General features: G+C 42.9%; 1 protein-coding gene across 1 annotated transcript in view; it reads right to left on the bottom strand.

Annotated features, from left to right (window-relative positions):
• Positions 1-16781, bottom strand: part of TRIM42 (tripartite motif containing 42) — a 29517-nt gene extending 12736 nt beyond the window's left edge. Inside the window, exons 1-4 of the mRNA XM_065876770.1 lie at positions 16444-16781; positions 10686-11383; positions 5452-6275; positions 2026-2250 (exon numbers count right to left, since the gene is read on the bottom strand). Of these exons, the coding sequence (XP_065732842.1) occupies positions 2026-2250; positions 5452-6275; positions 10686-11383; positions 16444-16781 (2085 nt within the window). The remainder of the gene's footprint in view (positions 1-2025; positions 2251-5451; positions 6276-10685; positions 11384-16443) is intronic.
• Between the last annotated feature and the right edge of the window lie 7259 nt (positions 16782-24040).

Genomic DNA, 24040 nt, shown 5'->3' with positions numbered 1-24040 from the left:
GAGCGCAAATTCATCACATAAACACGATTTCAGGGGGATTGTTATTTCTTGATTGATGGTAAAAAACACTTAACAGCTCTCAGGCATCTTATGGTACTTTGTAATTATTAATTTTATTTATTTAGACGTTCGTTCATAGATTCATTTGTTTGGTCACGTTTTCACTCATGTATTAATTCAATAACCATTAAGAACCATTAAGCTATGTGCACAGGGCTGGAAAAGTATTGTGGCAGAAGGAAAGATGAATTAGACGTGAATTTTGTTTTCAAGGGGTTCAAAGTTTAAGAGGGATGACAAAATATCTACCTGAGAAAGGCTGACACACTCCTGTCTCTCCACCCCCGTCCTTGGCCCTAGCATCTAAAAATGACTTAAGATACACATAAAAAAAAATTAGTAACAGCACTGAGTGCGCCCTTCATGAGGAATTAAAAAAAAAATGAGAAGGCAGATGGAATTAGATTGAAGGAAAAATCCATAGTCAAAAGGACCTGCTGTCAAACATGGTAGCAACTGTGGGTGTTCCGTGCTCTGGAGAGAAGAGTATCAACAAGAATTGGTCTGACGGACAGGGTACCTGGCTGGGGTCTAACACGAGGAGTAGCCAGGCGACTTTCTGATCCCACGTCCTTCCCGTGTGAGTGTCTGACCTCCGTGGAGGGGGAGGGGATGCACATGGGTGCCAGGCTCCAGAAGCAGAGCATCGGGATGGAGTAGAGAGCCCCCTCCGCCCGCCTCCAGGAGACTTGCTTCTGGTATAATGACCGAGAGCATAATCCTGCCCCACCCTACATCCTGCTTCCCTTTATCACCAGAGGTAGCAACCAATCAGATTCTCTTCTGCAAACATGTGACCAGAGCCCAAGGGCGTGAAGCTAGTCAGATTGTGTTGGTCGCACAGAGCAAGGGCCAGGAACCTCCAAAACCACATGCAAGCTGAATTTAGGGGAGGAGAAACAATGGGCTAGCTGAAAATGGTGCAAATTTAGAGAGAAGCAGAGATGGAAGGAGGGTGTGTGGGAGACACAGAGGGAGGGAATAGAGAGAGAGAGATTGATTGAGAGGTTGAGAGAAACTGATGACTTTCCAGTTTTTTTGGGTATCAGATGTATGTCCTGGCTGGAAGGGGTCTCATGAGACTCCCTTCTCTCTCCGCTTTTCAATAGCCGAAATGAATGGATTTATTCTCTTTACTTCTAAAGAATCCCTGATTAAGACTTAATCTACTCTGATTCCTAAGAACACCATCATGGCTGTACAGTAAGATAGCTCTAGGCTATCTTGACATTTTTCTTCCCTTTCTCCTTTGTATATCAATAAAATTATACCCATGAATGTATTTCCCCTGGGGATATAAAGCAGAATCAACCTTGCATCACAAAAAAGATAGGAATAATCTTGTCCCTTCCATTATTTGGAGTCCATCCTGGCTTACTCACTGGCTATTCCTTAACTTTCAGATAAACAACAAATAAATTGTTTTAGTATTATAAGTGTATCTTAAATACTGCATGAGACATACTAACACTAAAAGTTTATTCATTGCATGTGATATACTAACACTAAAAATTTATTCACTGCATTGTATAATTATAAATTATAAATTTATAATTAAATTTATATTAATTATAATTTATATTGCTTAAATCTGATACCCTATCCTTGCTTTGATTCACCACTGACGCTAATACTTAACTCCTTTTTTGTCCTTCTCACACCACAATTATTTGTCTGCTAGACCCTGAGCTCCTTGAAGGCAAGAATTACGTCTTATTTTCCTCAGAACTCTACGTACTAACACAATACCTGGCACAAATGTTTTCTGAATCAAAGCGAACTGACGATTCTCATTTACAAAGTTGGCTGAGGCCAGAGGCCCTCCCTGTGCCCTTGAGTTAATGAGTTTTCTGGGAGTAGAGAGGGAGGTCATATGGTGGGTTCCATGACCTCATGATCAATGCTAACAGAGCTGCATCCATAGTGGATGAAGAACTTCCAACTGAGAAATAAAGTGCCTGGTACCTTGCAGATGTCACTCCACTGCCCAGGACCGTTATCGTTGATGGCTCTCACTTTAAACAGATACTCGGTGTTGGGGGTCAGGTTGTGCAGCTCCAGGTTCTGCTGCATTATATCCCGAATTTGTGCACAGAGCTCTGTCTGCACATTGTTCGGAGGGGAATTAATGAGTTCGTAGAATTCCATCTCAAAAGAGTCCACGTCTTCTATTGGGCATGTCCAGTAAACCTAGGAAGAAATGAACATGTCAGTGGGGTACTAGCACACACCATTCAGCTTTCTTTCCCATGAAGATCTGTATCGTGGATTCTCTGGGGTGAGTTTAAGCTGACTCATCCCCTCTAGCTGCTGAAGACTTTGAATTAGACCTTGTGCAACAGTCCTGAAAGGCTTCGTGATGGATCCTGACGTGAGGCTTTCAATGCGTTTCAAGAACAGAAGAATGCTCCTCTGGCTTCTGCTCCTGTCGCTGTGGAGGTGAACTTGTCCTCCTGACACCACTAACCAGAGTGGCTACCATTTATTGAACACATATTATGCATCAGATTCTGTGTCAGACATTGCCTGCCTCGTTTAGTCCTCACAGTTCCCTAGGAGGGAGATTTCATTATCCCATTTTACAGTGGAGGCTCAGCAGGCTTACATTCAGCAATTCCAATGGAACCACAGACTACTAAAGTTGAACAGTGTATCTATTTCAACTCTCTGTTTCATACACAAGGAAGTAGAGTCCCAAAGAGGTGAAGTGACTTATCCAAGTCATGGAGAATATATGTTCACACTCAAAGCATAAAATGTCGCCTCTTGGGAAGAGGTATATTAACAAGTGTCAATTAGCAGATTGTGCCTGGCATATAAATATTTTATAATAATTTCATTTTTAAACAGATATTGCATGGTTTATTTAAATGTTAATAAATTTAAATGTTATTGTGTATAAAGTTAATTTATAATTACTCATAAGTATATAAATTTTAAAATTTGTATGGATTTGTATAATTAATTTATAATTTTTTTATGAATTTACACTTTTAAAACTGTACATTTACGTGACTTGTTAATAAAAATTAACTTATCTTTTCTGATTATCAAAACATACTCATTTAAAATACATACCTGGAAAATACAGAAAAATTATAAGGAAAGAAAGAAAATAAACATCTCTTTTAATCCCACAATTCAGTTAATAATTCGTTATATTTCCTTCCAATTTTGGAAAATACACAAGCACACAAATACATATAAAATACATACCTGGAAAATACAGAAAAATTATAAGGAAAGAAAGAAAATAAACATCTCTTTTAATCCCACAATTCAGTTAATAATTCATTATATTTCTTTCCAATTTTGGAATATACACAAGCACACAAATACATATAATTTGGATTATTATTGCTCTGATTCCTGCTTTCTTTCACTTATTACATTTTATATATGTCCCTATATCATTAAAAATTCAGCAAAGCACCATTTTAATAACTGCCCTATAAGTGATTTACTCCTTCTATAGCTGAACATTTAGGTTGTTTCTAACTTTACACTCTAATAAGTAATGATGCATTGAACACTTTGGGGCATGAATCTTCATTGAATTTTTAATCGCTTCCTTGGGAACGAGTTCTAGAAATAAAGTTGAGTTTTTATGAAAAAACTCTTCAGGATTTTTAAGGTACAGAGTGACAAGAGTAAGGCTAACTTAAAGAATATTTCCCATGCCCAAAGAGTACTGTTAGCCAACCACCACTTGAGAGAGATGCCAACACAGACTTCCTCTCCTGCATTACTGAGTACTATGATTCCTGTGTGAATTACACCCCGTGATCCTGAAATACGGATCAATGATATTTTTACATCAAATACCACTGTTTGGCAGTAGGTTTAGGTGTCCTATCTTGAGAGTCAATAACTTGACTGGATTTTTTCTGTGTAGGGTCCTTTCTTGAGCTCATCAAGGGACCATTTATAGGTGGCATAGGGTGACTGTTCTCCAAGCCCAAGTACAGAACAGGTACCACCAGTCCTTCCCCTGCAGAGCGAGATCCTGCCCACCTCCCAAGTGGTCTGAGTTGTGTGAGATGAGACCTAATGCCATCCCTGATATAATATCACATACACTGCAGGTTTTGCTGATCTAAGATCATTTGGAAATGTAGGTTCAGCTGCTCCGTTGCGGGCATCTGCTATGTGAAGGGCAGAGATATTTTTGCCGTGTCTGACAGCCTATGGGAGGATATGTTGTATATGTTCTACCTTGCCACGTAAGGTCATTCTTGGGGTCAATTATAACTGCCAAGACATAGATTATAATGTCTCAGGAAAATAGAAAAGTAAGGCTTGGTCAGTGCCTGGCTTTCATTTTCTTGTTTTTAGACCCTTGATACTAAATTGTGGTCTGCAGACCGGCAGCAATGCCAACATCTGGACGTTTGTTAGAAGCGTAGAATCTCAGGCCCCACTGAGACCCACTGAAACAGAATTTGCATTTTAACAAGACCCTCAGGTGCATATTAATGTTTGAGAACCACTAGTTTAGGATTCAAGGATGCTAAAAGTCTTTGTGAGTGTTCTCGGATCATGGAGACAAAAGATGGGCTCTGCCACATGGAAGCAGGCAGTGGGTTGGCTTGGGAGATATCCCTGTAGGACCCCAAGAGGAGGCAAGATATGCTCTGATAGAATATCTTTTTTCCTCCCTGGACTTTAATAAAACATTCTATAAACAATTCAATTGAGGTTCAGCTGGATTTGAAAGGAATGTTAAGAGATGCGCCATTTGTTCATGTTAGGCCTAGAAGTTCAAAGAAGAGCCATGTCCCCTGAAGCTGGGTGATGGTAGCTGTAGAGGTCTGTGAGACATCCACACACCTCCAATGCCACCCCCCCTTCCCCAAAAAAGCTGAATCTCGGGAGATAAGAATTGGAATTCCATTGGGGATTATCCTTCTAATCTTTCCAAATCATGAAGAGTCTGGATAGTTTCTTTAGAAGAAGTAGCAGTTTAGAGGAATCACAGCTGATAGACAACAGAGCCTGCTTTTCTAATTCCAATTTCTGTGCTCCCTCTACTGCTACACGTTCTCCTCTGGAAAATATTACCCTCTCCAAGAAGTCTCTTCAAATTACTTTGTTTCCCAAATTGTGCTCTCTTTCAATAAAGAAGCTGCCTTTGAAGTGGAGTTGGGGCTTTCAGATGTACTTCTGGCTATGAGTTAAATACATTGTTTGGTTTAAAACAATCTTGGGCTACTTAAGATTTCGGGAACTTATCCCTTTTGAATGGACTGACCACAAAGAGTCTAGAGGGACAGATTTGAGTGACCGGACCCTAGAGGTCAAACAAGTAAGTGCAACCTTTCCTGACTACCCCGCTCCATTCCATAGCCCACACCCTCCCATCTTCCCTACAGGGCCCAGAGCCTTTCTTACCTTGGCAGCTCTCGGATACACCAGAGTCTGGTAGATAAGAATTGGGCCTGGAGTCTTCAGGGAGCTCTCGTTGAACGAGTACCAGTTGTGGAAGCTGCTGCTGTCCTGCACAGGCTGGTTTTCTACCCCTGCACTCCAGTAAGTGTAGAGGCTGTCTGTGGGCTTGGCAGGTTCAGCTGACTGGGCTCGCCCATAGGCCTCCAGACCCATCTTGGTCTTCTCACAGCTGGGGACATTAAAGGACAATGAGGAGGAGCTTCGCTGGCATATCTGCTGGTTGCCGAAGCTGTGGGTACTGCAAGTGACCTTCCTGGCCATCATCATTTCTGAGTGCTGGGGATAGGGTGATGGCAGGGAGTTCCCTGAGGAACACACCTTCTTGGGCCCTGCGGGGAAGAGTTCGTGGATGGCATTGGAGAGCTCAGCAAAGTCCAAGGGCATGCAGTTCAAGGAGTGGAGCCGGAGCTGTGGGTCTGGCCTGTAGGTGCTCTGGATACCGTCCTCGATCTGGTCCACCAGAATCTTGGCCGACTGCAGGAACGCCACCTGGCCTGTCTCCTTCAGTGCTTCCTTGGAGTAGGCGATCAGGCCACCCATTTCGTTCACCTTCATGGTGGTGACGTACACATATTTTTCAATCTCCTTCTGCCTGGACACTTCCAGATTCTCTATCTGCTCCATGATGGTTTTCTCTTTCTCCTGGAGAATGCTGCGCAGCTTGAGGAATCCATTTCTGATCTCTTTGCGCTTTACCTCCTTGTCAGCTTTAAAGCTGTTTTTTAAAATGTTGAATTCCATGAGGTCATTATCAATTTCATATCGGACTGCAAAACAACCAAGTGAGTTACTTCAGTTAAATTTTTCATTTCCCCAGATGTCAAAGCCAGTGGCAAACTGGAGCAAACTAACTTGGGCTCCAAAGATGTGGGTGGAAAGGGAGGGAGACCACTTGTTGCTGCGCTGAAAGATGCTGGCATAGGTTTATAAAATGAATGTGGCCTCTCTCCATACACCCCTCTCTTTCTCTTTCTGTAATACTTCCCTTGGGTAGGACAGCCATCCTTCCCTGGCATACTTCTATCTCGTAATCCCTGCAGCCTTGGGTCTAAAGTTGGGAGTTCAAGGCCACCTTTGATGTTAGTTTTCACCAGACTTCACTTGTCAGCAAGTTTTACTTGAGAAGAGATGATGTCACAAAGTGATGGATTTTCCCGGTGTGAAAACTTAAGCTTTTGCAGGGGTGGGAGAAAGAACTAAATTTCTGATGACTGCTTCTAAATACTGCCTTGCCTTGTTCACCAAAACCCAGCCCTAGACAATGGTGGCAGATCAGCAAAGTTCCCCTTCACTGTGGTTGCTCTTTAACATGTTCCTTTTCTCTGCTGGGGACTTTGATTCCCTTGGGTTCAGCTGGGCTCCCTCTCTTGCTTACTCCCCACTTACTTTCCAGAAAGCATCTGCTGTTACACTCCAAGGAAAACCGAGTTTATCCTGCCGCCTCTCACATGGCATTTGGATTTTAAGTTCACTCAGTCATTCAACAAACATGTGACACCTGTTCCATGTCACACGCTTTTCTAGGCTCTAGGGATACAGATATGAGCGTGAGAGGCCACTGATGTTCCAGGCACGCATAAACCCAACGATACTGCAGTGTGGAAGATGCTGGGGCAGGATGAGCACGTGGGCCACCTCTGTCTGTGAAATGGCAACTTCACAGTTGCCATTTATAGGGTCTTAGGCATTAGGCAGTGATCTCAAGACATGTCCACCTTCTGTGGCCTACTCTAGAGGTAAGGTCCTCCCCATGAAAGGCTGACTCTGCAGTGATTTGATGGGCTATAATCCTCTCCAAATTTTACTCAGCAGTGGGGGTGACCAAGTCATGTTTCTTAACATAGCCCTGGGTCCACAGTAAGTTGGATCTCTGTGGGTGGTGGCACAGAGGTGTGCATTACAGTAAGAGAAACCCTCGGGTTCTGGCAGACCATGAGAACAGGACCACAGCTGTCTCAGTTACCACCGTGACTAGGATGTGTAGAGGTGCTAGAATGGTGTTTGTTGAGTGAAAGCCATTCTGTCCTGTTTTCTAACATCTTTGGGGTGAACATCAGCAGTGTTGCTCTCTGGCCTGCTTTCTGAAGCCCCCATTTCCTCTGCTCACCTCCTCCCTCACACTGACCCAGAAAGGATGGGGAGGCAATACAGATGGGGGCTGAACAGGGGACTGTCATGATGTGACTGCAGTGGTGCTGAGAAATGCTCCCTGCCCTCTCCACGTGCAAGCCCTGCTGTGACTTAGGGCCCCTGAAATTCCACGTTATACATTAATTCCTTTGACTCTTCAATAGTTACTCACTGTTAGAAGAAATCTGAATAGGAAATTCCTTGCTTTATTAGGGATTAGTTAGGCTCCTCAGAGCTGAGTCTGGAGAGGTAGGATAAAAATGTCTTAGATGAGGGGGAAGATGCCCCTTACAAATAAGGCAGTTTTGCAAGAGCTGGTCTTAGAACAAAGTCAAAGCAAGGTCTCTTTCAGGCACTATATTTAAAACTAGCTACTATTTTTTTTTTTTCTTTTTGCGGTACATGGGCCTCTCACTGTTGTGGCCTTTCCCATTGCGGAGCACAGGCTCCGGACGCGCAGGCTCAGCCGCCATGGCTCACGGGCCCAGCCGCTCCGCGGCATGTGGGATCTTCCCAGACCAGGGCACGAACCTGCGTCCCCTGCATCGGCAGGCAGACTCTCAACCACTGCGCCACCAGGGAAGCCCAAAACTAGCTACTATTTATTAAACGTTTATATAGATCCAATCCATACATTATCATGTATCACACATATGGATCATATCTATATATTATCATACATTACATACAACTTCAGAAGAGGAAGATGTTGTTTCCATTTATAGATGGGGACACTAAGGCTCAGAGAGGTTAAATGACTGCCCAGTGTCACACAGCAAGTAACTAGAAGGACCCAGGGCCTGTCCCTAATTCTATTTGTCTAACTCCAGAGCCTATGTTCTTAATTGCTCCAGTTGCCCTTCTCAGTCTTCTGCGACATCAGAATCACCTGGGGTACTTAAAAAAGAATCCAGCCAAGCTCAGGCCACGGGTTCCACCTTAAGAAAACCCTCTAGGAACCAATGGGGGCTTCCATTGGCCTGGCAACGGGGCTCCTGTAGGCTTTCTTTAATATAGGGGCTTCCCTGGTGCTGTTCCCAAATTGAATAAGTGTCAATTGACAAACAATGTTTCTAGGCATGGAGCAATTGAGAAATCAAGTTATTCCTGAAATGTTCATGCTGGTGAGAGGTCCTGGGGGCCATATTTAGCAAAGTCTGTCCCTGACCCACTTCTATGTCCAATGGGACCTTCCTGCGTAGCTCAGCGGAAAGCTGCCCCCTGGTCAATCTGTTCAGACCTGTTTGTATGGACACTGAAATTTCTGACAGGGGAGAGGCTGGGTTGATCTGGAGCACGCTGGTCATTTGACTCCAGGCCACCACGTAGGGAAACAGACCACAGGTGTATTGGTGGTTCCCGTTGTTTTTCTATCTCTTTATCTTTAGATTCTGGTCACTGTTTAGCAGAATAGGTTGTCAAATGTTGTGGAATTAACATGGACTTTGGAGTCAGAGAGACCGGCTCTGCCATTTACTAGGGGACTTGTGCCAGTTCCTTCTTGGAATCCCAGTTGTCTATCCTGGGGGTGGTGGAATATTAGTGCCTGTACTGTAGGATTATGGAGAGAATTAGACATAAGTCCTCTAAAAGGCCCCGGTAAAGTAGGCCTCTGTTCAAGGAAGCTATTCCCAGGGGCAAAGAGCCTAAAAGGATCCCTGAGATCCTCATGTCTAACCTGGTGGATATACACCCAGAAATTATTGGGCCCTTTGCTGAACTCTGGGAAATATCTCTGTACTGGGTTCCATCACGAAAACCTGAGTCAGTTTCCCTTATAGAAACTATAACTCTATTATATGTAGTCAACATAAAATAACCATGAGCAGGCGTGCAGAGGAAAAGTGAGCTGTTGACCACAACATTACTGGCTATTTCTGGGTTTTCCCATTATTATGTATTTGCTATCAGTTCCTTTACTGTGCTGCTTGCAACTTCAAGGGAAATTTAAAACTGAGGTAACTCTCAGCATCGACTTAATTCTTTTTCCCTTTAAATTGGGAAGATACTGAAGAAACCCATCTTTAGGGTCACAACACCTTAGAAAGGCTCACAGAACTTCAGGATACTACAGGATCAATCTCTTCGTTCTCCAAAGGAGGAAATGAGGCCCAAGGTCATGAAAATTATAACCAAGATTATAGAATCTTTATGTACTTATTATGGGCTAGATCATTCTTTGCATGCTTCAGTTAGAGTATCTCATTTAATCCTCACAACCACCCAATGAGGAAAGAACAAATTGTTCAGGGAAGAACAAATCTGACATGGTATTAGATCTGTTCCTTTTGCTTTAACCTTTGTGCTTTGTTAACATGTGGTTAGTCCGGCAGGCTCTGCACCTTTTGTAAAAGAATGTTGCCTATAGCCTGAAATATATGGGATATATATTTGGGATATATATATATATATATAGCCTGATATATATATGGGATAAATATATGGGATAGCCTAGTCTCAAGGCTCTCATCTTTAAAAGTCCATTCACATAGAGATAAAAAGTTGCAGAACAGAGAACAACATTTGTCTTGTTGGAGGTTTGCAGGAACATCGTGACCTGACCTGTGTGGGCAGCTGCAAGGACAAAGGATACAGACACCAAGAAGCTTGCAGCAACCAACCTGACCCCTCCCTCACCTTGCTTTTAAAAGTGCCTTGCTGAAACCCCTCCCAGAGCTTGGGGTTTTGGGGGACAGGAGCCACCTGTCTCCTTGCCTGACCCTGCAATAAATCTTTCTCTGGTCCAAACTCCGACCTATTGTCAGTTTGTTTGGCCCCACTGTGTGCCGGGCACACGAACTTGCATTGGGTAACACCATTATCCCCATTTTATAGATGAGAAAACCAAGGCACAGGGAGGTTAAGTGGCTGGTGGTAGTTGCCAGATGTGGATTCCAGGCCACTGACTTGCAGCCTGGCTCAGTGTCTCCCAGGGCTTGGACTGCCCCACCAGGTGGAGGTAAGGCTCTCTAAACAGATCCTCCCACATCACCTTCCCCATCAGTTCCTGAGCTAGGAGTGGTGGAGGGAGAAGAGGGGACCAGGACCTGCTTTGAACTTGGCGATGGCGCTGAAGAGCGCGGCAGCCCTCTCGGAGCAGGCATCGATGAGGCTGATGGTGTCGTGGCCATTGTGTAAGGCAGTCTTGCAGAAGCTGCAGAGCAATTCGTCGTCATTCCGGCAGTACTCAATGACGCGGCTGGACGGGTGGTGGATGCAGATCTTCTCGTCCTGGTCCTCGGTGCTGGTGTCCACGAACACGTGGTCCTGCATGGTCACGTCCGAGTGGAAGGTCTTGAGGCAGTCGTTGCACAGGTTGAGGCGGCAGGTGATGCAGCGCTTGTAGGCGATGTTCTGGCTGCGGCAGACCTGGCAGACGATAGGCCCGCTGGAGCGGTCGAAGCGCCACCTGAGGTAGCCATGCTGCTGCATGTAGCGCTTGGTGAGGCGTCCGCGCAGGTAGTTCTCGGGCAGCAGCATCTTGTGGCTGTAGGGCATGCAGTGCGAGCGGTTGCACACGGGGCAGATGAGGATGAAGAAGTTCTCGGTGACCTCGGCGTGCTTCTGCAGCTGCCGCAGGCACTTCTCGCACAGGCTGTGGTGGCAGGGTAGTATGAAGGAGTGCAGGCGCAGCCGGCTGCAGATGGGGCACAACAGGTGGCTGACCAGGTTGCTTTTCGCGGGCATCATCTTCACCTTATCCAGTTGCATGTCGCTGCTCCCGATGCGCAGGGCCATCTTGGAGCTGCAAGGGGAAGCAAACACGGGACCTCAGGGGGAGAGCTCCGTTTCTCCACCTCGGAAGGAACCGGATGTCACTGAGCCGCTTTGTGGTGTGATGGGGAGGGGCATGGCTGTGCCGGGGTGGGGTGGGGGAGCGGGCGGATGGTGCCTGGGTTCTAAACCCCCCTCCACCATCCTTTAGCTGGGCGATGCCAGGTAAGTTAATTAACCTCTCTCTGCCTCTCTCCTCGTTATAAAATTAGTACTCGCCTGATAGAGTTTCTTGAGAAAATTAAAATTGATTTGAATACCTGCACGGCCTTAGAGCGGTCCCTGGAACACAGTAAGTGCGATACAACTGCTTGTTATTTTTTGAGCAAGAGAAAAACAGTCCAGAGGGGCTGGCACTGTCAGCTGGGTCTTGGGGTTCTGTTGGCCCTGGATAATATCACAGAACAGCCACAGCAGACAAGGCCATTCTGGGACTGTGATGGAGCAAAACAGAAACAAGACCACTTCTTCATGTTTGAACTCAGACAAAAGCAAGAACATTGTCCAAACCACAAAAATGATCAAACATCCCCTGTCCTGGTTAAGGACAGTGACTGCTGCTTTTTCACCAGTTGCAGCTTCAGGCTCAACTCTGTTCTTCCCACCTTCTGGGCAAGATTTATTAAGATACCTAATAGGAGATTTACCCCTGTGTCCTCACCTAACATGCGCCTAAATCCTGTAATAACTTAGTGATGCCTTCTTACGGAGACACCTCACACTTGCTCGTGGTGTATCTCTCAGTTGTTGCACTGGGCCAGTAATTCCAGTCTCCTCTGGGCACTGACATTACTGTTGTGGGTGAGATGGAACATAGAAGAAGATGGGCAAAGTGTTCTTCACAGGACACCAGGAGGTTACTTGCCCAGCCAAGCCCAGACCCCGTGCGTTCTGATCACCAGACCTCAACTATGACTTAAGGGGCTAGGTGTTAGGGGCAGGTTGCACATGGTGAAATGCGCTGCTTTAGAGTTGCACTTTTGAGATAAGTTTCTTCACCTCTCTCACCCTCAGTAAACCAAAGCTCACAATATTACTTCCTTCATGAGGATTTTAAAGTCTCCATGAGATAATCCACGATAAGTGCTTAACTCCCTGGACATAGTAAGCATTCAATAAATGGCCACTACAGTGACTCCCCTCTGTTCCTAGCCAGCTCATGTCCACAGCAGGGGAAAACAGTGGTCAAGTCTATGAAAAATATGTGCTTGTACGGTGTGTGTGTGTGTGTGTGTGTGTGTGTGTGTGTGTGTTGAATCTTTGTCTAATATCTGGGGCTGATTTCATATATTGTAAGAACTATGGATGAAGTAAGTGCATACTTGTAAACTTTCAAGTGCATGTTCTAAGAAGCTACAATCAGGGCAAAAGCAGTTTATGAAAATAAATGAATTAGCCATGGGGATGGAGGTATAAAACATACTTATTTGGACCTAGAGTCTGTCATACAGCGTGAAGTAAGTCAGAAAGAGGAAAACAAATACTGTATGTTAACACATATATATGGGATCTAAAAAAAAACAATGGTTCTGAAGAACATAGGGGCAGGACAGGAATAAAGACACAGATGTAGAGAATGGACTCGAGGACATGGGGAGGGGGAAGGGTAAGCTGGGACGAAGTGAGAGAGTGGCATGGACATATATACACTACCAAATGTAAAATAGATAGCTAGTGGGAAGCAGCTTTGTAGCACAGGGAGATCAGCTCGGTGTTTTGTGACCACCTAGAGGGGTGGGATAAGGAGGGTGGGAGGGAGACGCAAGAGGGAAGGGATATGGGGACATATGTATATGTATAGCTGATTCACTTCGTTATACAACAGAAACTAACACACATTGTAAAGCAATTATACTCCAATAAAGATGTTTAAAAAAAACATACTGATTTTGTGACTATTCCTATCCCTTCTTCTCTGTTTGTATTAGCGATGTCTAGGGGTTGCGTTTGACATTCTGCCTGTGTTCTTTTTTGTGTTCTTGCAGTCCCTATATGCCTCTGGATCCTTCCCCATTCCCTTGGCCAGGGACCCAGGTCTCAGAGCCCAGGCAGTCAAGGGTGATACCCAAACATGTTGGAAGGGAGTGGCACCATGGGGACAGTGCCGGTTATGGAGACTCGGGCACCTGGATAGCTCCTCCCTTAGAGATTTGCATGCTGGTGTCCAAGCCTGCCAGACTCAATGTTCTCAGCTTTGTTCCTTCTCTGCTTTCCCAGCCTCTCTGCTTTCTCCTGCTCCAGCAGGGGTCATCTGGAGGGGGGAGGGCAGATGTATACATGAGAGTTGGGTGGATTTCTCTAGTTTCATGAGGTGGGGCTATGAGAATCAGTGTGTAATATAAAGGGAGACAGCACGAGAAATCAGAAAGAAAGAGGGAGAGAGGAGGGTGCTGGGGAAAGAGAAAGAGAGAACAGGGAGAAGAGACAGGTGTTAATGGCCCAGGGAGTTGGGGTGAAGGTGAAAAAGGAAGTGAGAAAAAGAGATGAGTAAAGGCAAAGGGGGATGAATGAGATCAGAGTGAGGCAGGATGAGGAAAATGCTGAGAAGGAAGCAGTGACGAGGAACAGGGGAGGCGGTGGGCCAGACACCAGGAGAGAGGCCAGGTGGAAGATAAGCCTCAGCGGACCCAGCACCAACCCCCTGACACTTGCAGTAGCATCTCTGACCATCATCAGAAAGCCTCAGGCTTGGACTTGGGCATTCAGTGGTCATGATTCCACGCCACAACCATCACCAAGCCCAGCAGCCTTGTCTTTTTGTTGAGATAACTGGCCTCTGCTCCTCTGCACCGTGGCAGCCTCCTCCCAAATTTAGGCCTGTTCCCCTTGTACTTGGGTTCCCATATATCACCTGGCAAGTCTCCTGGCTTCCCTTCTTTTTCCCTCCAGGCCATTCTGCACTTTAGCGCCACCTGGGGGCAGGAGAGTTTTTTTAAAATTCTGATGCCCAGGACATACCTGAAAGCCCATGAAATCAGAATGTCTGGGGGTGGGGGCCAGGCATCAGTAGTTTTTAAAGATCCCCAGGTGATTCTATTGCAAAACAAGGTTTGGGAGCTACTGGTCTAAGCATCTCCAAAGCACCAGTGTCATCCTTCCCCTGTTGAAACGGGCTTGGTGACTCTTCATTGCTGATGTGCAGGAAATGGGGCAGTTGAGAGGAGAGAGGGGTGTGAGAGTTACTTTCTGCACCTTAGAACTTCTGCACTTGAATCCAGAACCCCTGGGTTCTCTGTTCGTGCAAACACCACGCGAGGTCCATGAGCTGAGAGTAATTTTTATTAACCAGCTAGAAAGGGCTGAACTGTGAGAGAGATCATATCCTTCCCCTGAATTCACAGAGCGTTTGCTCACAGAATTGTTTTTCCAGCCGCGAAAGGCTTCCAACCTGCCTCTCATCTTTCCGCCTCTCCAAGTGCTGTCATCTTAGAATGCTGAGTTTTGGTCTTTCCCCTCTAAGAAGTCTGCCTCTGCTATTCCAGATGCCCCTCATGTGTGACATGAAGAGACCGCCTTGGTCAGGGCAGGAAGAGGCTATGCAGTGCCTGACACAGAGGGTTAATACCCTAAGTGAGATATTGAGACCCTCAGTGCCATGACTTCTGGGTAGGAACAAAGAGAAGGCTGGCAGGAGCTCATGGCCACCTGGGGTACTTACACAGGCCATAGGGGTCAAAAGCGGCCTGTGGAAGTTACTGCTTTTCCAATGAGGGTTGCAGATATCAAGGGTTCAGAGGAGGAAGGGCAATTTATATTTTTATATCACATAACAGATTTCAAAGCAATATTAAGCCCCTGAATCATTGCAGGTACCATACTGTCTATTTTGCAGGACAGCATTTTAATTTAAGCACACAGACTCTGGGTTCAAATTCTGACGGCATCTTACTCTTTGTGTGATCTTGGGCCACTCAACCTCTCAAATGCTCAGTTTCTTCACTGGTGTGATGGGCATGAGGTAGGGGTTACCTGGGGTCACGCACGTGGTTCCCGGCAAGTTGCTTACACACTAAGTATTAGCTATTAGTATTTTGTAGAGGTGAGAGTGGTGGGGTTCAGGAGAGCTCAGCACTCACTCACACAGCTGAGGGAGCTTGGATCTGGAACTCAGGTCTATACTGATTAGTGACTGTTTAGGACATGTACACTTAATTGCTACAAAGTGTAGTTTTTTTCTTTTTTCTTGCAGGTGAGGTAAATTTTATTGCTACATTTTGAAACACAAAAAATATTTAAAATAATAGCCCCATTGAATATACGTTTTTACTGTTCCATTAAGTGCAAAACAGACTTTATAGTATTTTTTAGCTCTTTTTTTCTTCTAGTTTTATTGAGATGTAATTGACATATAGCACTGTATAGGTTTAAGGTGCACAACATAATGATTTGATTTACAAATACCACACAGTGATTATCACAGTAAGTTTAATGAACATCTATCAACTCGTACAGATACAAAATTAAAGAAATAGAAAAAAAGAAAAAATTAAAAAAATTTTTCTTGGGCTAAGAACTCAGGATTTATTCTCTTAACTTTCATATATAACTGACAGCAGCGTTCACTATGTATATCCTGTGGTACATCACATCCCTAGTAACCTATCTAAAATAACTGGAAGTCTGTGCCTTTTGGCTGCCCTCATCCAATGCCCCACCCCTACCCCCTGCCTCTGGTAATCAAACATCTGCTCTTTTCCTATGAGTTTGTTTGTTTTTGAAGAGTAATTGACCTACAACACTATGTTAGTTCCCGTTACACAACGTAGTGAGTTGCTATTTCTATACATTTCAAAAAGATCATCACGACATCTAGTTACCAACTCTCACCATACAATGACTGTGTGATGTATTTGCACCAAGACATATTGTAACGAGAGTTTATTGCTCCCAAGTTCCTGGCCTCCCTTTTTCAGATAAAGAGGTGGAATTGGGGCGGGGCTGCTGACCTGCCCTGTCCCCACAGCTGGCAGGGCCCCCCCGCCCCCCGTTTTCCTGAGCCCCGGCGGCCCGCGTCGGGTGCGCGGCACTTACAAGGTACTGATGCTCTGGAGGCGGCTCCTGCGGAACGTGATGGTGGCATGGCGGCAGCAGCGGCTCTCATAGTAGTGGCACTTGAGGTTGCTGCTGGTTGTACAGCAACACTTACAGTCGGGGTCATTGGCCCAGGAGCAGCAGCAGAAGTGGCAGTTGGGGCTCTCGGAGCAGGTGCAGTGGCAGCATTGGCAGTCGCGCTCATCCTTGTAAGGGCAGGGAAAGCAGGTGCAGTTCCGCTCCGAGGTGAAGAGGAACTTGAAGCACAGACAGGAGCATAAGCGGGGACACCTCTGCCATGTAAAACATGGAGAGCAAACACACATGGCGGTCTCCATGGCGCCTACACGATTGCCACCCGCTCCCTGGAGCTCTTGGTGCCTCCTCTACCAGGATCCTGCTGTCCGTTCTCCCGTGGAGGGGTCCCTCCTCCCCTGGATGAGGCAGTCAGCTTGGAGGTTTCGAGAGGTTGGCTGTTGTGAGGCCTTCACAGGCGGTGTCCCTGCTAGGAATCTCATGGGCTGGCATTTACATAGATCAGTTCCAGGCCATTTGCTTATGTCACAATCCCTGTCTCCCCACCATATCTCACCACACAGGATAGGAGGGAGGGTGGGAACCGGGTGGGTAGTGGCAGGTGGGCTGACAGATACTCCCTGTTTCCAGAGGACCAGCTCCAGAGGAGTGTCAATGAAAAGAGCATCCTGTCCTGTATCACACTTTGGGTTATTGGCTGGATTTCCGAAGCTATTTCTCTTTGCTTGGTCCTTTTCCTGCAACTTGGGCAAGTCGACTTCAGGGTATGTCTTCATGGGCTGAAAGCCTGGGTATGATGCATTGGAAAATACAGACTGACGTGATATTCCTCTCCTTGGGCTTTTTTTTTGTATTGATAGAACTCTTTATTTGATGAACAAAGTGCAGTGTTTACAAACAATAATGCCACATATAAAGGGAATCACCATTTGGAGAAAGAATGAAAGGAAACACAGGTATAGGTTCTTTAAAGCACTTCTGTCAGTAGTGATTGAGTTTGTCAGTTGCTGCAGAGTCACTGCTGATTTTTATGAGGCTTGGGGCGTTAGTCACTGTGAATATTTCTTGGCATTTTTTGCAGCCTCATGGGGTTAGGCTGAGACTCAAGCTCTGTTTCCTACGCCCCTGCACTCCTCCCCAGTTCTATCTCACTGTATCCCTTTTATTAAGAGGCTGGAACTCTACATGAGACTCTTTATCTCTTCTTTTAGTATATGCTCAGTAGCTCTAGAAATGACCTTCCATTTTAGGAGAGAATTTTGCTTTCCACTTTATGCAGCTCGCAAAGATCGAAAGAGCAGAAATTTCATTATCATACCATATATGTGATATGAGCACTGTCTTATTTTTTCCAGAAAGAAGCAGAGGTGGGAGCTGAATTTGGCTGTAGGAACTTATTGCATAATATATTCTCTCTTCCTGTGATCATCAGCTTTATAATAAGAAGGAACATTCACTGAGTGTTAACTGTTCCAGCCACACTTTGGTTTTAGATGACTACAGATGAGAATTTTGGACCATAGGCTATATCCTTTATTTATGTATTTATTTATAATTACATAATTGCTTACTTAAATGAATGTGACAGTTCATACTGACAGCAGTGGTGTACGAGAGACGCTTTTTCCACACATGCTTTCTCAAACAGAGTTTTATCAATATTCCTATCTGTTCTCTGGACACAGGGGTTTGAGTTTCACTCCTGAATTTATTTTCATCATTGGTCTGTGCAAGACTTCCTCTTTTTAAAAGAAAAATAAAATTTTTATTAAGATATAATTCACTATTTAAAAACAGTTATTTATTTTAATTAATTTTTAAAATTTTGGCTGCGTTGGGTCTTCGTTGCTGCGCGAGAGCTTTTCTCTAGTTGCAGCGAGCGGGGGTACTCTTCGTTGCGGTGCGCAGGCTTCTCATTGCGGTGGCTCCTCTTGTTGCAGAGCTTGTGGGCTTGTGGGCTTCAGTAGCTGTGGCACACGGGCTTAGCTGCTCTGCGGTATGTGGGATCTTCCTGCACCAGGGCTCGAACCCATGTCCCCTGCATTGGCAGGTGGATTCTTAACCACTGCACCACCAGGGAAGTCCCATAATTCATTGACTATTAAACCCACTGTTTTAAAGTGAACAGTTCAATGGTTTTTAATATATTCACAAGATTGTGTAACTATCACCAAGATTTATTTCCAGAACATTTTCATCACCCCAAAAAGACACACCGTACTTATTAGCTATCATTCTCTACGCCCCATCCCCACAGTCTCTGGCAGATATTAATCTATTTTCTGTGTCTATAGATTTGTCTATTCTGGACATTTCATATAAATGGAATCATATAATATGTGGTCGTTTGAATCTGGTTTCTTTCATTTAACTTAATGTTTTCAAGGTTCAGGCATGTATCAATATTTCCCTTTTTTATGACTGAATAATACCTTTATAATAATACATTTGGATTGTTTCCACTTTTTGGCCAATATGAATAATGTTACTGTGAACATTTGTGTACAAGTTTTTGTATGAACATGTGTTTTCATTTCTCTTGAGTGTATACCTAGCAGTCGAATTGCTGGGTTATATGGTAACTCTATGTTTAACTTTTTGAGGAAATTCCAAACTGTTTCCAAAACAGCTGCACCATCTTACATTTTTACATTCCCACCAACAATATTATGAGGGTTACAATTCCTGTACATCCTCACCAAAACTTGTTATCATTTTTTAAAAATAATAATTATTATAGCCATCATGGTGGGTATGAAGTGGAATCTCATTGTGGTTTAGACTTGAATTTCCCTGATGACTAATGATGTTGAGAACATTTTGATGTGCTTATTGGCCATTTGTATATCTTCTTTGGAGAAATGTCTACTCAAATCCTTTGTCCATTTTATTTTATTTATTTATTTTTTAAATTAATTAATTAATTTTTGGCTGCATTGGGTCTTCGTTGCTGCACATGGGCTTTCTCTAGTTGCGGTGAGTGGGCTCTAGTTCGTTGCAGTGCGTGGGCTTCTCATTGCAGTGGCTTCTCTTGTTGTGGAGCATGGGCTCTAGGCACATGGGCTTCAGTAGTTGTGGCTCGTGGGCTCTAGGGCACAGGCTCCATAGTTGTGGTGCATGGGCTTGTTTGCTCCGCGGCACGTGGGATCTTCCCTGACCAGGGCTCGAACCTGTGTCCCCTGCACAGGCAGGCAGATTCTTAACCACTTTGCCACGAGGGAAGTCCCCCTTTGCCCATTTTAAAATTGAGTTGTCTTTTTTATTGTTGAGTTGTAACAGAGTTCTTTGAATAATATAGATACTACACCATTACCAGATATATGATTTGTAAATATTTTTTTCCATTCTGTTTTTAGTCTTTTCGCTTTTTTTCACGGTGTCCTTTTAAAAATTTTTTTTTCCTTTTTTTGCGGGACGTGGGCCTCTCACTGTTGTGGCCTCTTCCGTTGCAGAGCACAGGCTCTGGATGCGCAGGCTTGGTGGCCATGGCTCACAGGCCTAGCTGCTCCACGGCATGTGGGATCCTCCCAGACCAGGGCACGAACCCATGTCCCCTGCATTGGCAGGTGGACTCCCAACCACCGCACCACCAGCGAAGCCAAAAATAATTTTTATTGGAGTATAGTTGATTTATAATATTGTGTTAGTTTCAGGTGTACAGCAAGTTCATAGTGTCTTTTGAAGGACAAAAGCTTTAATTTTGATGAAGTCTAATTTATCTATATTTTTGTTGTTATTGCTTGATCTTTTGGTGTCATTTACAAAACCTTTGCCTAATGCAAGATCATGAAGATTTATACCTATGTTCTCTCTTAACACTTTATAGTTTGAGCTATTACACTTAGATCTTTGATCCATTTTGAATTAATTTTTAAATTTGATTTGAGAAAATCCATTGACCACAGATGTACAGTTTACTACTGGACTCTATTCTATTCCTTTGATCTATATGTCTATCCTTATGTTGACCACACTGTTTTGACATTGCAGCTTTGTAGTAGGTTTTAAAATTGGGAAATGTGAGCTCTCCACATTTTTTTTTTCTTGTAAAGATTATCTTGGATATTCTGAGCCTCATGTATTTCAGTATAAATTTTAGGATCAGCTTTTCTATTTTTTCAAAAAAGGCCATTAGAATCTTGACAGGGATTGCATTTAATCTTTAGATGACTCTGGGGAGTACTGCCATCTTAACAATATTAAGTTTTCCAATCGTTGAACACAGGATGCTCTTCCATTTATTTAGGTCTTTTAAGATTTTTGTCAACAATGTTTTTTAGTGTTCAGTGTACAAATCTGGCACTTATATGGTTAAGTTTATTCCTAAGTATCTTTTTTGGATACTACTGTAAATGAAATTGTTTCTTAATTATATGTTTGTACCGTTCATTGTTAGTGCATAGAAATATAACTGATTTTTCTATATTGGTCTTGTATCCCGCAATGTTGATGAATTCATTATTGGCTCTAATCTTTAAAAACATTTAAAAAATTTTTTTAAACTTCCTACCATCTGTGAATAGGGATACTTTTAAATGATGTTTTTGAATATGACACCAAAAGCATAGGCAACAAAAGCAAAAATAGATGAGTGGGACTACATCAAACTAAAAACTTCTGCACAGCAAAGGAAATAATCAATAGCATGAAGAGGCAACCTATGAAATGGGAGAAAATATTTGCAAACCATATATTTGATAAGGGGTTAATTTCTAAAATATATGAAGAACTCAAGAACAAAAAAAAGACCCAGATCGTCCAACTAAAAAGTGGGCAAAAGACCCTAATGAACATTCTTTTTCCAAAGAAGACATACAGACAGTCAACAGGCACATAAAAAGGTGCTCAACATCACTGATCATCAGGGAAATGCCAATTAAATCCACAATGAGATATCACCTCAGGAAGTGGAGAAAAGGGAAGCCTTGTGCACTGTTGGTGGGACTGTGAAATGATATAGCCACTGTCGAAACAGTATGGCAGTTCCTCAAAAAATTAAAAATAGAACTAACATATGATCCAGAAATCCCACTTCTGGTTATATAGCTAAAGGAAAAGAAATCAGTATCTTGAAGAGATGTCTACCCTCCTATGTTCATTGCAGTATTACTCACAATAGTCAAGATATGGAAACAACTTAAGTGTTCACTGACAAGTGAGTGGAAAATGAAATGAAAGAAAATGTGATCCGCACACACACACTCGTACTGGAATATTCAGTCATAAAAAAGGAAATCCTGCCATTTGTGCGACAACATGGATGAGCCTGCAGGATATTATGCTATGTGAAATAAGTCAGGCAGAGAAAGACAATTATTGTATGATCTCACTTATATGTGGAATCTGAAAAAAAAAGTCAAACTCATAGAAACAGAGAGTAGAATGGTGGTTTCCGTGGGGGTCGGAGGGTATGGACAGATGTTGGTTAGGGAGTACAACCTCCATTTATAAGGTGTACAAGTTCTAGGGATCTTATGTACAGCATGGTGAATAGAGTTAATATTATAGACTTGAAATTCGCTAAAAGAGTAGATCTTAAGCATTCTCATCATACCAAAGGTTATGGCTGTATTAATTAACTTGATTGTAGTCATCGTTTCACAGTTTATATGTATATCAAGTCATCAAGTTGTATACTTTAAATATATACAATTTTACCTCTTAATTATTCCTCAGTAAAGCTGGGGGAAAAAAAATCAACATACAAAAATCAATGACCAAATGTCATGAAGAACCTAGAGTTAAGACAGGAATAAAGACACAGACTTACTGGAGAACGGACTTGAGGATATGGGGAGGGGGAAGGGTGAGCTGTGACAGAGCGAGAGAGAGGCATGGACATATATACACTACCAAACATAAGGTAGATAGCTAGTGGGAAGCAGCTGCATAGAACAGGGATATCCGCTCGGTGCTTTGTGACCACCTGGAGGGGTGGGATAGGGAGGGTGGGAGGGAAGGAGACACAAGAGGGAAGAGATATGGGAACATATGTATATGTATAACTGATTCACTTTGTTATAAAGCAGAAACTAACACACCATTGTAAAGCAATTATACCCCAATAAAGATGTTAAGAAAAAATCAATGACTTTCATATACGCAAACAAAAACAGAAGATGTAAAAGGAAAAAATACCCATTTACATTCACAAACAAAACAAAAGCAAAAACCAAAGTATATAGGTATAAACATGACCAGAAAAGTTCAAAATCTGTATCAGGAAAGCTCTAAAACGCCCTTGAAAGACTTAAATGTAGACTTGAGCAAATGGAAATATGTACCATATTTATGGATAGGAAAACTCAACATCTTAAAGATGTCAGTCTCCCTAAATTAACACATTCAATGCAATTCTGATAAAAATAGAATTTTTTTCTGATGCTAGAAATGTTGATTACAATGTTTACTTAAAGAACTAGTGAGCAAGAATAGTCAGGAAAATTCTGATGGAGAATAGAAATAAGGGGTGTACTTGTACTAAATATTTTTTTAAAATTTAATGCCTCTATAATTAAACAGCATTGGTGTTGGTGAAGAAATAGACTGACACTGAAAGATAAATAGAAAAATACAAATAGACCAAATTGCATGTGGAAATTTAATATGTATATAAAGGCAGCATCTCAGGTCAATGGGGAAAAAACAAGGTACTTAAGCTATGTGGTTAGGAGGATTAGATAGTCTTCTGTAAAAAAATAAAATTTAATCCATTCTTCACACCAAGATAAATGCTGAGTGGATAAGAGATGTAAATGTGGTGAAAAAGTAAATCATACAAATAATAAAAGGAAACATGGATTAATGGCTTTGTAACTTGGGAGTGGGGAAAACCTTCCTAGTTATGACAAAAATGCAAAAGCAATAAAGGAGAAGATTGATAAATTTGATTACATAAATAAAAATATTTTAAAAGACTGAAACAAAACACAAACAAAGAAGTGAAACAAAGCCCTCACAAAAGTACCAAGCCCACCCACCCAAGTAGAAAGACAATGAAAAATTGAAAACAATGTGTAAACTATGGGCAAAGATTTGATATCTTTAACATCTAAGGAGCTTCTAAATATTGTAGATGGAAAAGATCAGGTTTCCTTCAGAAAAATGAGCTAAAAATATGAAGTTTATAGAAAAAATGTTATTAGCCTTTAATCAATATAAAGGTTCTTACCTTTGTTCACCATAAGTGAAATGCAAAATAAATCAACAGTGAGATACCATTTTCCGCCCATCAGATTACCAAAATTGCAAAAACTTGAGAACATACTCTTTTGGCAAAGCTCTAGATGAACAGAAGTTCTCATATATTATTGGTGAGAATGTTACAAATGGCACAAACACTAGGGAGGGGAATTTGACATAATTCTCGAAATCTCATCTACCTGTTAACTCAGCAATTCCAGTTCTAAGACTTTCTCCCAAAGATATACTGACAAAAATTCAGTAAAGATTCATTCATGGTGTTATTTATTACAGCACTATTTGTAATAGCACAAGACTAGAAACAATCCAAATGTCCATCATCGAGGAATTGATAAACTGAAGTACATCCACACAGTGG

The sequence above is a fragment of the Phocoena phocoena genome, chromosome 4, assembly GCF_963924675.1.
Source record: "Phocoena phocoena chromosome 4, mPhoPho1.1, whole genome shotgun sequence".
Classification (NCBI taxonomy): Eukaryota; Metazoa; Chordata; class Mammalia; order Artiodactyla; family Phocoenidae; genus Phocoena; species Phocoena phocoena.
This window is presented reverse-complemented; position numbering and strand designations above follow the sequence as displayed.